At 36.3% G+C, this 15,231-nt stretch overlaps 2 protein-coding genes across 2 annotated transcripts; both read right to left on the reverse strand.

The window, feature by feature from the left end:
* Positions 1-3,216: 3,216 nt before the first annotated feature.
* RpL13A (ribosomal protein L13A) lies at positions 3,217-5,242 on the reverse strand. The gene is made up of 6 exons (XM_077434263.1): positions 5,127-5,242; positions 4,475-4,605; positions 4,179-4,288; positions 3,860-4,005; positions 3,556-3,678; positions 3,217-3,375 (listed from the first exon to the last, which is right to left on the reverse strand). The coding sequence occupies exons 1-6, from the start codon at positions 5,145-5,147 to the stop codon at positions 3,292-3,294; spliced, it is 615 nt and encodes a 204-aa protein (XP_077290389.1). The 5' UTR covers positions 5,148-5,242; the 3' UTR covers positions 3,217-3,291.
* Positions 5,243-9,050: 3,808 nt separating this feature from the next.
* Zyx (lipoma-preferred partner zyxin) lies at positions 9,051-12,116 on the reverse strand. Its single transcript, XM_077434418.1, has one exon. The coding sequence runs from the start codon at positions 11,343-11,345 to the stop codon at positions 10,047-10,049; it is 1,299 nt and encodes a 432-aa protein (XP_077290544.1). The 5' UTR covers positions 11,346-12,116; the 3' UTR covers positions 9,051-10,046.
* Between the last annotated feature and the right edge of the window lie 3,115 nt (positions 12,117-15,231).

Consider the following 15,231-nt stretch of genomic DNA (forward strand, 5'->3'; position numbering starts at 1 on the left):
TACATACGTATGTATTTTGACATATATACATATATACATATATGTATATATGTCAAAAACATACATATGTTTTTGACATATATACATATATGTATATATGTATATATGTATATATGTACATGTATGGTTTTAGCATTGCTAAAAGTAAATGTTGCTGTTGACATATGTACAAACACGGGCTTACAAAATGTTAAAGAGGATGCAGTTTGGATGTTTTCATGAAATATAAAAATCATCATATTTTCAACAAGAATATTTTTTAAGTATCGAAAAAAGCGAGGGGGGGGTCGTAAAATTAAACACCGCTCTGGTTCTTTTTTATTTAGCACTACACCACTACATACAAGGGATTGGAATTGTAATAAGAATTTTCATGTCGTACTTTTTGTATAAAGAAAATCGCTCTGAAAATTTAATTTCTTATATAATACTCTTAGAATTTTAGAGCTTTTATACACATTATTTTAGCTTATTTGATATGATTTTATATATTTATATAGTTAAAAAATTGTTAAAATTCTTCAGAAACCGTTTAGATGCAGCTTTCTCAAATTTTCCGCCACTAAGTGAAAAAGCCTAAGCTAGAACTTTCTGTACAATATTTTTTATTAAAATCAGCATTGATGAAAATGGAATATTAATTTTACTTTATTTACATTTGCACATATTTATATACGAAGCATCAAAAGATAAAATTTTTGATTTTTAAATGCTTTTTATTGTTCATAAATTACGTCCACAATACATCTTAGGTCCATTTCAATAATTAACAATATTGTATATTTTCTTGTTAGTACTTAAGTATTATCCTATTTTAATGTCAGCGTATACAGGATAATAGGAAAATAAAGCTTAAAGACCTTTTTTCAATTCTAAAGTATCAATAGATGAAGTATTGTGACCATGCGAAAATTCGAACTCGAGGTTTTGACTGATCGAACTCAAAATCGATCACTGATCACGTTTTCGTGATTTAGAAAAAATGTTTGTGTGTCTGTGTATTTTTTTATTTAATGTTTAATGTAGCGAAAATATTATTGCAACTAAATAATCAATATAATGTTCAACGTTTTTATAACAATAATAAAATGAAACTAATAAAAATAAATTAAATTAATGGCTGAATTAATCCGTCGGAAAAACAAAACAAGATCGATTTGTCTTAATTAAATCACAATAATATATGAATAAATTTAGATATTTTCCAAAGATTCAATCGGAAAATCATAAGCTTTCCATTAACCCAGCCCGTACTTATGTAGATATATTGATTGCAGACGACTATTATTCAAATATTTTGTCATAAACTAGATTATAAAATTGCATTTACGAGTTTAAACTTACATATTTTGACGTACAAATATTTAGTATTTCATACAAATAAATATTCCTAAACAAAAGCTATTTTATTTCACATGAAATTTTCATTTGAAATAAATGATCAACCATTTTCTAAAACACACATGCATTTATGCAAAAGAAACACAGTAATATACGACAGTATCGATTATGTAAACATGCATTCGCTGCAGGGGGTGGCTTTTAGACACCCCCCCACACAACTTTATACACACAGAGTGCGTCGAAAAGGGGAGGCTTTTCACGAAACGATTGCATATGTTTAATATCAAATATTAATCTACACACCGACCCTAAAAAAATACACGCATCGAACTTTCATAGGGGTGACTTACGTACCTACACGATAGATATATGTATGTACGTGTGTGTGTACAAATTAACCCTCGAGCTACCAATCATCTCGGTTTCGTATTGTTCCCAACACGAAAGCCACTTTTTCGTTCACTTTTTATACGCGTATGTATATTATAATATATCTAAAATTTTCAATGTGTATTATTATTATTTTCTTTTTGTCTCGATCCTTCCGTAGAACAAATTACGCTTCGGTTCGGGTTTTGAGTAATTTTTTTATTTATTTTAGGGGTCTCGTATTGGTGAAACATCGCGTGTCTCATTTTTTCCTAGGCTCCCCCGCTCGCGTAATTTCGATGTAAATAACGAAAGATTAGTTTAATAACATAAGTGGAAAATAACCAAATTTTTCTAAGCGAACTTGATGTCGACCAGAAAAAACTTTAATAGCCGTGTGATACATACATACATACATACCTACTCATTTTTACAAATGTGAATTCAAAACCACAGTTCTAAATATTTTGCCCGCATATTCCCAATTAAAATTAATTACATTGTATAAAAACATTATTATCTATTTTAGATATGAAACATTTTACTGCCAATGTACATATGAATATTCAACACTATCACTAATTATTTCGTGAAATATGTATTGTACATACATATATGATACGTATGTTATTATATAATATAATAATCTCGTGAACAGCTAACCTTAAATATTCCACATGTGTACTTATAATGTTGGATAAATTAAATTTGCTATATTAAGCCCAAAATAATTGCCAAACCAACAAATATCTCTTATTAAATGAACCACTATTGTTCGATCTCCATTTTCATTTATGTAAAAACAATTGTAATGTAGATCTTTGCAGTTATATTTTGTTTGCAAAAATACAAACATATGTTCATCATCATCATCCATATGCCCTTATAAATAATTTTATATGCCATCTATGCCCCGTGATCCAATCTTCTTATTCAATTCTAGTATTTTATACTAGAATTGTTTCTTTATCTATTATGTACTTATACACCTGTGCAATATTTGTATTCTTGTTTTATTTGTGGTTTTAAATTCATTAAAGAATTTTGAGTTTGTGCTGGAGTTATTAGAATTGGCTCAACTATATACCACAAAACTAACCTCCAACGCTCCAGGATGTTGAAGAAACTAGTCTGAAGTATGCATGTATAATAATTAGTTGGCAATTTAGAAGCCTAGAGGGGGTGGCAAATCTCCCACCTACTCAAGTAACGCAGACAACGGCTCCACCGCAGCAGCAGCAGTTACGAGATGAAAGACTCGGAAGAAGCCGAATTATCTTTAATTCATTATCATCCATTTATAATATCTATCACAAAGAACTACCAAGAACTCATTTTCTGCATACTTTCTTTATAAAAGTTTAACTGAGTAAAAAATTTACTAAGCTATCTAAATCAATAATTACATTAAAAACACTAATAGCCTAATTTCGGTCAGTCTGAATGAGTAAAGTCGAGAAAGTTTCAAGGTATTTGGTATATGTATAGGAAAAGGAATAAAATGCAGATTTTGGCGGATGGTATGTCCAATTTTTTATTGTTTATTACATATGAATATATATATCAAATTTTAAAACTTTAATTGTAGCCGTAAGACTGAATAACGGTGTTGTATGGTGCAGCGTGTTTTTCAATCTTGACAGCAGCTTCCCGTGTCAATTTCTGCAAAGAAACAATTCCAAATTAAAACAAACATTACAATTATTAACATCAAACAATAATAATAATAATCCTCATTTAATATTTTGTTTAATATCATATTATCTCAAATAATGTAGGTAAAAATGTAAATAATCATTGGCAAAATTCATAAGTATTTATCTTAAATATTGTTAAACAAACCTTGAGTTTTCTGTGGAGAAGCACTTTACGTGTAGTCTTAACACGACGTTTCTTTTCCAGAGTCTTGAGAACATCCCGGTATTTCCATCCGACTTCATGTGACAGCCTTCCGACATGACAATACTGAAAAAATAATTACAATTCAATATCTCAAAGCTCAAAACGAACGACAATGTGTAGAAAAAATTAATACTCAGAAAATATATTTTAAAAATTATCAACACTTGGATTCAGTCGCAAATTACCCATAAAACATCATTGAACTTATTTGGAATTAATTTATTAAAATGAAAATAACAATTACCTTCCTGCCAGGCTTCAAGCACAAGATACGCATCGCACCAGGTACAACTAGACGTCTACGATTATCATAAGGAGGTGGGCATCCTTCGTAGGTCTTCAACCTTCTGAGTGCTGCCTTTCCACGTTCGGTTTTGTGGGGCAACATTCCTGAAATTACACATAACTCATCAATAAAGAGAAAATATTGTCAATAAAAAAAAATTCATTGAAAGAACATCTCATTCAAAAAGTTTGACATCATAGACAAATCAAATAATGTAGGAAAATAATCATTGATATTAAATTTAAAAAAAAAATCAATGTACAACAAAATTATTAACCTCTAATTGTCTTCCATAAAATTTTAGACGGAGCTCTAAAATGGAAGGGTCCTCGTGCTGGATTTACGTTACATCTTTTACGGAGGAATGACATGAACTTCAATTTGTTCCTGAAATTACATAAAAAATAAATTTAAAAAAAAATCATAAAAAACGAACAATTTAGCATAGAAGCATCAATTATCAGTTTCGTTTTATATATCAACACTGTTAAATTCAGTCGCAAATTACCCAAAAAAAGTCATCATTTTATACCAAATGGATCCGAATTGTATTTATGACTGTATTGAACATACCTGAAGAGGTTGCCGGAGATGTTCAGTTGTTCGCATCTCACGACGACCACTCTGGAACCTTCCAGGAGTGCTTTGGCGATGACCGCCGACAGTCGGCCCAACAAATGACCGCGTCCATCTATCAACAGAGCCTGAAACACACAACAGACCAGATCAGCATTGCAAAACAAAACGCCTCGTGTGGAGACAAAATTCTGGCTAATTCCATATCTGAATCGTGTAAAAATTCAATGCGTACTTGAAAGAAGTTGAAAATATGCGAAAGAAAAAACGTTCATACAAATTGAAAGCAACGTGAGAACGAACTGTAGGTATGATAGGTTATGTCCTATTTTGACGTTAGGTTAAATGGGTGACGCGCAAGGGAGGCTCTATTATATTATATTCAAGTGGTCGAGTGGTCGAGTGGGGCGAATGTCGAGTGGAGACTTCTCATCGCAGACGGTGGATGAGGGTTCGGAGCGGGCGAAAGGTAGTGTTCGCACGCGCGGCCGCCACGTGGGCCAACAAACTGGTCGGGCGGCCTCTCGACGGGGCCACTCGCCACTCGCCACCCGCCGCTCGCTGGGGGCGCGCTCTCGAGGGGCGCGGGAGTGGAAGGAGGAAGAGGAAAGGGGCCCGGGGGGCGCCAAGTCGGGGGGCGGCGGCTCACCTTATTAGAGAAGCCCGTCATGGCGGCGAAACCGGCGCTCGCCGCGACAAACGATGGGAAAGGAGGGGGCTCACACTCGTGCCAACACTATACTGGCTTTCCTGCTACTAACACCGCTTATCACAGCCATACGCATTTCGCAACACACCTCACGCATAAACGAATTTATCTATTCCAGCATGCGATTCATTTCACCCAAAAATTATAATTAAGTTATAACATTATACTTTTAATGGATTTATATTGTTTTTGCAATTTTTTTCTCTTATATTATACATATGTGAGTGGCTCTAGCAAAAGATCTAAATAATATGTTTCATGTGAGCAATCATCCTTCTTTTGTCTTATTGAAAAGGTTCGGTGATTATTCCGCACAAAATGATTTCGCGCACGTATCTGGCACCTGAAAATGCCATCCATCGAGATTTACCCACGTGAAATATCATACTAACGAGAACCCGAGTGCCAGATCTATCCGTATTCACAATTTTCGTGACAAAGATTGTCGTTTGAACGAACGCAATGTTTTTTTAATTATTAGGTATAATACTCAATGTTTTTTTAATTATTTTATTTTTAAATTCTATAATATGAAAAAAATGTCTATGTAAGAATGATTGATTATTCCTTAGTTCATTGTATTTAAAATCTACCACTTTTCATATTTATTAAATGTTTTAAGTCGCTTCTAATTCGCCCCCCCCCCCCTCCCCCCCCCCGGACCAAATGACGTCCTTGATGTGGGAATCCTACGACACGGTCAAACTTGAGTTGAATACCGTCCTGCCAGTTGTGGTATGCACAGAGTCGATGAGAAGGGGGGAGCCAGGGTAAAGTTCCAGGACCCGAAATACTCGAGGGGTCCTGTATCGGGACATTCAACCAACCGATATTAATATTTTATATTTTTCTACATAAAAATACATGTATTTATTAAATGCTAAATATTTATTATTTTTGATTCAAGTATTATTTGTGTCCATGTAAAATCGTACCTGTTATATCATACTTTCTTATTCAATTATTTAAAAAAATAAAAACCAACATATAGGTGTTTTTCTAATAGTTCTAATAGATTTTTCGCATATTAAAAATATATCAATAAGACCCTTTTTTTAGTTTGCCATAGGACCCGGAACAATTTTCCCCAAGGTCCGAAATTCCTCTCGGCGACCCTGGGTATGCAATAATGAATCGGTAAACGGACTACTAGTCATATGTGAACCAGTCACAGGACAACTGGTCTCTCTAGATCAGTCACAAGTGATCACCCGTCACACTAAAACTGGTCACACCCGAAAATTAGTCACAAAAAACTGGTCACACCCAAAAATCCGATCAATTTTTATTTTTTGGGTGTGACCAGCTTTCGTGACCAATTTTCGGGTGTGACCAGTTTTAGTGTGATGGGTGATCACGTGTGACCGATCTAGAGCGACCGGTTCACATTTGACTAGTAATCACCGAACCAATGAATCATACCGTCACCCGACACCACGGCCGTAGCAAACTTTTTTTTTAGGGAGGGAGATAAAACACAAAACCACGCCTCCCCCCCCCCCACCCTACTATTTAAATATTATATTAGGTATTTATTCTTCGCCAAATTTAAAATAAATATTTATCCAGGGAATTCATTTTCTGTTATATCACTGACTAAATTATCGAATTAATTTTACTTTTTTTGCTATTTTTGGTTTTCTTGTTTATTCAATAAAATATGTGTTAAATTCACGATCGTGTGATATATGTATCTAGACATAATTCTCAAAATTAAAATATAGTTTTTTTAGCCCTCTCCCCTGGCTACGGCCATGCCTGACACATGCTCTAAACCAAATACGCAACTAGTTTTAAACGGAACTAAAAAGATTCCTTAACTTTGTCAAAAACCAATAACTTAATCCAAATCTTTTATTTTAATATATATTTTGTATTTCTTATATGCGGTTTGTTTTTGAAACAGTCGATAGGCTCCAAATATATATCCGATATTTATTTATTTATTTGGAAAATTTACAGTTTATTAAGTTACATAGATTGATAGTAAAAAAACATAATTATGTTAAGTAAACCATTAATAATTTTCACATATAGGTAAAAAAAAGAAAAGCTCAAACATTTAAAATAAGAAACAAAAATGATAATAGAGTAAGATAGTTAGAGAAAACAAAAAGAAAAAAAATAGAAATAACAGTATAATAAAAATAGCAAAATAATAAGAATAATAATATGATAAAAATTATGAAATAATAAAAATAATATAATATATAACAAAAAACAAAAAGACAAAATAAATACATCAAAATAAAAATTCATAATCACAATCGTAAATTTTCAATAAAATTAATCATCGAAAAACAAATTTGCAATTGTGGCGGCTCGCTTATACGACATGGTCGAGTTTGGTTGCCTTCCTGCGAGTGGGAACCAACTCGGCTGGGTTCGGAGAGCTACTACTCACTCTGTCTTCAGCTGTCATATAATAAACACGTGCATTAACATGCCAGTCGTCTCATTCGTTCATCCTCCATACAATAATCACTCTAGCTTGTATAGCATTAATATTAAATAAGTCAAACATAGAAATTTTTAAAATCTAATGTGTTGACGGTGGAGCTTGCACGCCATATGAATGAGCTTCTTCCATAATTAGAAAAAGTATTAGGTATGTAAAGGAGCTCATTACATCTAGTCATTCTATTTGGCACACGCAATGATAGTCTGCTCAATAATTGAGGACAGTCGATCGAGCCGTTAAGGATGTTCAAAATTGTTGAGATGTCAGCTATCTCCCTTCTTTTGACAAGTGGAAGTAGATGCTGACACCTACAAGTATCTTCATAGGAAGTATAGGATAATCCAAAACGGCTACTGATGTACCTCAAGAATCTCTTCTGAATGCGCTCCAATTTGTCTCTTGCACCAGAGTACTCTGGGTTCCAAACTTGGGATGCAAACTCAACAATACTTCTTACGTATGCACAATATAGTATTTTGTATGATTTAATAGAAGTAAAGCATTTGGAGGAACGGATGACGAACCCGAGGGCCTTCGACGCTCGAGCTACAACATTGTCAATATGTTTACTAAAGGATAGATCAGAGTTTAAAAAGACTCCCAAATCCCTAATTTCCGATACCCTTGTGAGTCTATGTCCGTTGATTGAATGAGGAAAGTCAACTGGACATAGTTTTCTGGTGAAGGTTATGCAGGAGCATTTTGCTACATTAATTTCCAACTTATTTATGCTGCAATAAGCCTCTAGCCTGAACAAATCATCTTATAGGGCCAAAGCATCATTTCGGTTGTCTATTCTCTTGAAAATCTTCATATCATCAGCAAATAATAGTACACTTGAATTCTGAAAACATTTTTCAATATCGAAGATGAAGATATTGAATAATAGAGGTCCCAAGAGGGAGCCTTGCGGAACACCAGAAGGAATATTCATCCATCTCGATATAAATCCATTTAATAAGACAGCCTGTGATGTATTCTATTATTTCTTAAAATTTGCTAATAAATCCTTTGACAAAATTTATATTATAATATATGCAGTAGTGTCACCCTAATGGTTTCCATGGGTTTCTGGAAACCCATTGTTAAAAATCAAAAGTTTCAAAAAACCCGTTATTTAATCTAAAAATTCATATTATTTTTGTCAAAAATTATCAATATAATTTTATTGAAAAAAAATTGGAAACCCATTGTTCCAAAATTGGGGTTACATACATATGAATTTCAAGAATTTGAAAACTAGAAATTATGCTTAGGAATGCGATAAATATATTTTTGAAATAAGTAATAAAAACCAAGTCACTTCATCTATGATCATGCGTCCAAATTAATTTTTTATATTGTATATTATTTTTCATGCCTCAATTTCAGGAGTTGTATAATTAAAATAAAGGTTTGTATAAAATGACTTTATTTAATAAGATGCTTTGATATTACATGGACATGTGTGACTACTACATATTATTCTAATAATACAAAATATCACACTAATTCTTTGCAATCGTTCTTAAATACACAGCATTGTTTATTAATTACACTTTTCATCACATAATTATTCAATATGGCAGCATTCGCACATGGATTATCTCAGAATGACTATCATATGACTAAAACTAAAGGTATGAAGCTGCCGACATGTCGCTCACTCTACACTACACAATATTTATTATTGGCTATAAGAATTATGTCGGCATAATAAAATATAGTCGACTAAATACAATTAATATATGGAAGAAATTAAGCAAACATCGATTATAACATGTAATAAAAGCATATAAAATAATATTGAAAAATAAACTAACTTCATATAACATTAATTATACACCATCGTAGTTACAAACTATTGAAATATTAACAATATAAAATCTAGTAATAATTTTTAATATGGCAAAATTTTAATACACTTTTATGCATTATATTTATATTAAATATGTAAAGTATATTCAATTTATGATAATTTCTCTACGAGAATATTTTAACATATGTATAATATATAAAGCAAAAATAATTACTATGTAAACATAAAAATAAATGTATAATTGGAATGCGTAGTGCAAACGGAATACGTATTGCAAAATACAATCTAAATACAAAGCTAAGCAAAAAAAATAAATTTTTTCAACAAATCACAACATCAAATACTGCAATTGATAAGGAACTAATTTTATTTCAATAAAAAATTTAAACATATTTTAATTAAACGTGGACGTAAGTATACAAATTCAATGGAATTATTTATATTACATCATTTAAACGATTATATAGTCGAAATTAGGAATATAGATCTCAATTTACTACTCTCTCCAATTTATCTATGTATCGATAAGTAGCTAACATAAATTGTATATAAAAAAAAGTAAAATCAGTCTACACTTAAAAAATGAAGGCGAAAATTATTCTCATAGTTCAGTCGTCATGTGATTGGTGAGCGCTTGAACCCGTTTAGCGTTGCAGCTCTTACAGAGGACGTGATCGTCTAACGGGTAACAGCCTCTGCCTTCCGATTCCGATGACAGAATCAAACCGCAATCTTCACACTTGTAGCACGTGATGTGAAAGCTGCGATCGAGCGCCACGACCCGCACCGTCTCCTCCAAACCGGGTTCGGGCATAATGGGATGATTGCAAACGCAACACCTGGGCGCAAACTTTTTATGAAAGTCTTCAATGCAATGAATACGATTCGTAGCGTCAACCGTGAACGGAATCCCATCGAGACTCTTGCCGCAGACGACGCAAGTGAAACAAGCCGGATGATAGGGCTTCCCAGTGGCGCGCAGAATTCTATCCAAAATCGGCTTTGTACAAACCGAACACTTTTCCAACGTGTTCAAATAGTCCTCTTCGCAATAGGGTTTACCGTCGAGGGGATAGAACGGCTTCCCTTGTAAGTTGATGGCGCAAACGCAGCAAGCGAAACAGCGAATGTGGTATACGCGATCCATAGCCGTGCAACCTGACGTCTCGCCGAGGACCCTCTCTCCGCATTTGACGCAAACCCCGAACACGTCCGAGTCGCGAGGCTCTCCCATCGACCGCACCAAGTAGTCGGTGAGAGCGTCCACTTCGGCTTCTTTGGGAGGGTCGGGACGAGCGGGGCCGCCCTGGGGCGCTGCTCGTCCGTATCCGCTGTAGATGGAATATGCGGACGCCGCTGACAGCTGGCTCGGTGGCCGCGGGTTGATCGGTTCGTACAAAGACTCGTAGGCAGAAGCCGACGAGGCCGAAGATCCGTAGCCGCCGATGTCGGGTCGGTCTGCGGCTCTCCTCAGCTCGCTGTAGCTGGAGCTGACCGGAGAGGGCGGCGCGCCCAGGGAGGGGGCGGGCGGCAAGGGGCCGCTCGGCGCTTGTCCCGTGGGGCCGGAGCCGGGGGGCGGCAGCGGCGGGGGCACCCCCACGTTGCTGTAGACGCGCTCGTTGCTGTAGAGCGGCGGGTGCGAGTGCGAATGTGAGTGTGAGTGCGAGTGCGAGTGCGAGTGCGGGGGCGGCGGCGGCGGCTGCGACAGCCTGGCCGAGTACGAAGGTTCCTGAGCGGCTCCGACGCTGCAGCTCTGAGGAACGAGCGGCTGGGGTTGTGGCTGGGACTGAGGCTGCGACTGCGACTGCGGCTGCGGCTGCGGCTGGGGCTGGGCAGCTCCCGACCCGGGGGGGCGCCTCGGCTTGGGGGGCACGGCGGGGGCCACTCGCCTGGTCTCCATCTCGACTGTTGTACAAGCGAACGAATGACAGCAGATGACGCACGACCGCTCCCACTGACAGACACGTGCCACGCGCTACCAACCTCACCGACACGATTATTTACCCCGATTATTCCACATGAACTTTATCTCTAATTCACATTTATTTATTTACTTAACCGATCTATATGGGTATAAAACCGTTTAAAGGTCTGTGGGAATCTCGTCACATTCATCAAAACAGTTACTGCGACGCAGAATACATTCCCAAAACCAGACGTCGCACACCTGCAGCCATTATATTAAACTCAAGCGGAACGCCCCTACCAGTCGAGCAGAACCAAAACGGTCGAAACACGCCGCCACCATTAAACTACATCGAGCGGAACGGCGCCAATCGTTCCAGAAAAGTCCACCCCATCGACAAAAGCAAATTCCTCGCTTACGCATCAACAACCACTTCCATCGATCAGGTGATTCCAGAAACACTATAAAAGGAGGTACAACCCAAACAACGCCAGTCGACATCCAGCTCCTGACCAGCCACCACATCACTACGCGGACTTGGAAGATCAACCAGCCGAACGAGCCAGCAACACACTACCGTATCCAGAGACTTGCCGAACATAGCCGAACAACGAGTCAGCAACACACTGCCGTATCCAGAGACTAGCCGAACATAGCCGAATGCCGAGCCAGCGACACTCTACCACATCCAGAGACCTCTGAACGACATACTTTTGCCAACAATTAATCATACTTGTGTATACGTGTTACTACCAAATAAATACCATATTCAACATATAGCTGTATTAATACCGAACACAGACGAACCTGTCTATAATACATGGCGGACTGGTGGTGAAGAAGACCTTCACAACTAGACTAGTTCCCATAGGTCTGTTCATACCTAGTCAGCACGTACCGACTTCGGCAGGTATCCGGCCGTACGAAAAGTATTCTTTGGTACATTTTGTATGGGTATGTTCATACTAACCGTCACGTTTACGCCACGACAGGCTTACAGCAGTACCCGACATTTCCTGTTCATACCTTACAGCAACATCCGTCAACGTATCGTATCCGTTTTTTTGGCCATCGTGGAAATATACACGCGAATTACGTGCCATGAGTCTGCCGTTTTGCTGTTTTGGACCAATTATCGATAATGACAGTTGAAAGCTGTTCAATCTTTCGACATGGTTTTGGCGCAAATATTTAAAAAAAAATGAAATTTTTTACGGAAATACATATTTAAAAAAAATTTGTCCATCATCCACAAGCTTCTTATACAGTGTCCAAAACACTCCTTCGGTTTTTCTATTTTTTAGCATGGGATGCACATCAAAACGCCTCCGTGCTTTATTATTGCCTTCTTGAGCTTCTTCTTCCAACAACAACGCGATTATATATAATTTTTCGTTCGATAAACGCCGAAACATTTTTGCTGACTTGTATTCTGACGCGTAGCTATGAATGTACGTGTATGCATTCATATTGTAAGTACTCGACAATACGACGTAAGCAATATTGCGCCGTATCGTCATGACCTGTAATGTATAAGTAAGCCGATTTTGCCTTGCACTCGGCCAAATTGCTGTAAGCGTGACGTGACCGTGACGTGTAGGTAGATATGAATAGAAATGTAATAAAATGACATATTTGAAACGGAGTCGTGCAGTGCTGTTAAGTATGAACAGACCTTAAAAGATCATTCGCGCTTCATACTAATTCAGCTATTACCAACTTGTTATGTTTCTCTAATGACATAACCAGCACTTTGGATTGTAATAATCAAATGGATGTAATATATACTGATTTTGAGAAGGCGTTTGATAAAGTTGATCATAAAATTTTGGTTAGTAAATTAAGTTTTATTGGATTTACTTATAATCTTGTTGGTCTTTTTATTTCTTATTTACAGGATCGACGTCAATTCGTTAAGTTTGGGAGTTGCTTTTCTTATGAGTATGTTGCCACTTCTGGGATTCCCCAAGGATCAAATCTTGGCCCTTTATTATTCCTAATATTTATCAACGATATTCAATCTTCTATTCACCATTCTAAATTTTTATTATATGCGGATGACTTAAAAATCTATAAGAGAATAATTGATTTACCTGACGCTCTTTATTTGCAAGAGGATTTGAATTCTATTTATGAATGGGCTAATGTTAATAAACTTCCCTTCAATATCCTAAAGTGTCGGGTCATTTCTTACTCTCGTTCTCGTTCTCCTATTAATTATCCGTATAAATTTCATGATTCTCTTCTTCAGAGAGAATTATTTATATCTGATCTGGGAATAGTCTTCGAAAATAGTTGGAGTTTCAACATTCACATTGAGAATATCTGTGATAGGGCAACAAAAATCCTTGGATTCGTAATCCGTAATTCGTCCGAACTAGGGCTCACTGCCATTCGTCTCTTATATTGTACATTAGTTCGCAGTGTGCTCGAGTTTGGCTCCATTATATGGTCTCCCTATCAACTTCGTTACTCTCTAATGTTGGAACGAGTCCAAAGGAAATTCCTTAGGTTTTTATATCTGAAGACATTTGGATTTTATCCATATCTGTTCCCTAGTGCCTTTGTCTTGGGATCTTTGGGTTTCAACTCCCTGGCAAAGAGAAGAGATTTATTTCTTGGGAAACATTTCGTAAAATTACTTAGAGGAGAGATTCACAATCCCACTATCCTGGAGAAACTAAAATTCTGGGCCCCGGAAAATCGTAGAGTTTTAAGAAAACATGATATATTTTTACCAATTAGGGCTAAATCAAACGTGCTCATGAACTCCCCCCTCTCGAGAGCTGTTCGACTCCTCAACTTACTGGCACATTACTTGGACCTATTCGATGCCAGTTATGTTGAGTTGGTGGAACACATCCTAAATAGCACGATATAAATTTTTCAATCTTATTTCTTTGTTTTTATTTTGTGTACATATTTTTTACTTGATTTTTATTATTTTTTTATGATGTTTTTTTTTATTTATGATTTTTATTATTTTCTTATGTTTTTTTTTATTTATGATTTTTATTATTTTTTTTATGGTGTTTTTTTTGTAATTTTTATGATTTTTATTATTTGTATTAAAATCACATTGACGCTTTGGGGCAACCTGTCAAGTCTCTGTGGTATTGATTTTTTTAAAATAAAATAAAATAAATACGTATGCATATTTTTTTCTAATATTGTAATTATATTATTTTACCATCAAACTAAATTTAAATTGACACGATTTTCACAATACAATATCTTATATCGTTGAACGATCAGAAATAGTCGAAAAGAAAATATAGTGACGTGTAGGAATATAGCACAACTTGTGCTATTACGAATCAAAACCAGTGATCTCATCATCGATCCTGTACAAACATGCATAACTCAAGGGCACCGTCCCCTTCGACCATTCCAGAAGAAAGAATACATCGCTCGATCGTAAAACGAACGAAACCCAACAGTGATGTCATCAGGATACCGTAACACGTGTCTTAAAAAGACATTTACTCGTGGCACACGACTACATTCTCAAACGAACGACGTCCTGGCGCTGACGCCATAGCTATAAAGCACGCGCCTCGAAAATAGGTCAACACGTGTCCCTAACACACGTGTCCTTAAAACGAAGACAAAGCATATGCACGCGGCACGCTTCAAGCCAGAACGTATATAAAGCGACGCACCAGCTCCCAACACCAGAGTGAACCTCTGGAGTTCAACCAGATCACTTCTCCGAAGCTCAACCTCTTCGTACATACAATAACCATTGTAACAATTGAACAAAAATAAACGAAACTACACAACATGTGTTTCGTTAGGCCGGGATACGGTCAACATACCTTCCCTGCCTTACAGACGTATATTCTATAGAGGTTAACTATCCGAATGTTAAATATAAAAC

This window comes from Arctopsyche grandis, chromosome 7, assembly GCF_051622035.1.
Source record: "Arctopsyche grandis isolate Sample6627 chromosome 7, ASM5162203v2, whole genome shotgun sequence".
Taxonomy (NCBI): Eukaryota; Metazoa; Arthropoda; class Insecta; order Trichoptera; family Hydropsychidae; genus Arctopsyche; species Arctopsyche grandis.

What these genes read in the sequence shown, in the direction of transcription:
- RpL13A (XM_077434263.1), bottom strand. Translation starts at nt 5,147, where the DNA reads ATGACGGGCTTCTCTAATAAG. An exon ending in TGACGGGCTTCTCTAATAAG is followed by an intron (nt 4,606 to 5,126) that starts GTGAGCCGCCGC and finishes TGTGTGTTTCAG; the next exon opens with GCTCTGTTGATAGATGGACG. An exon ending in GCTTGAAGCCTGGCAGGAAG is followed by an intron (nt 3,679 to 3,859) that starts GTAATTGTTATT and finishes TTATTTTTTCAG; the next exon opens with TATTGTCATGTCGGAAGGCT.
- Zyx (XM_077434418.1), bottom strand. Translation starts at nt 11,345, where the DNA reads ATGGAGACCAGGCGAGTGGCCCCCGCCGTGCCCCCCAAGCCGAGGCGC.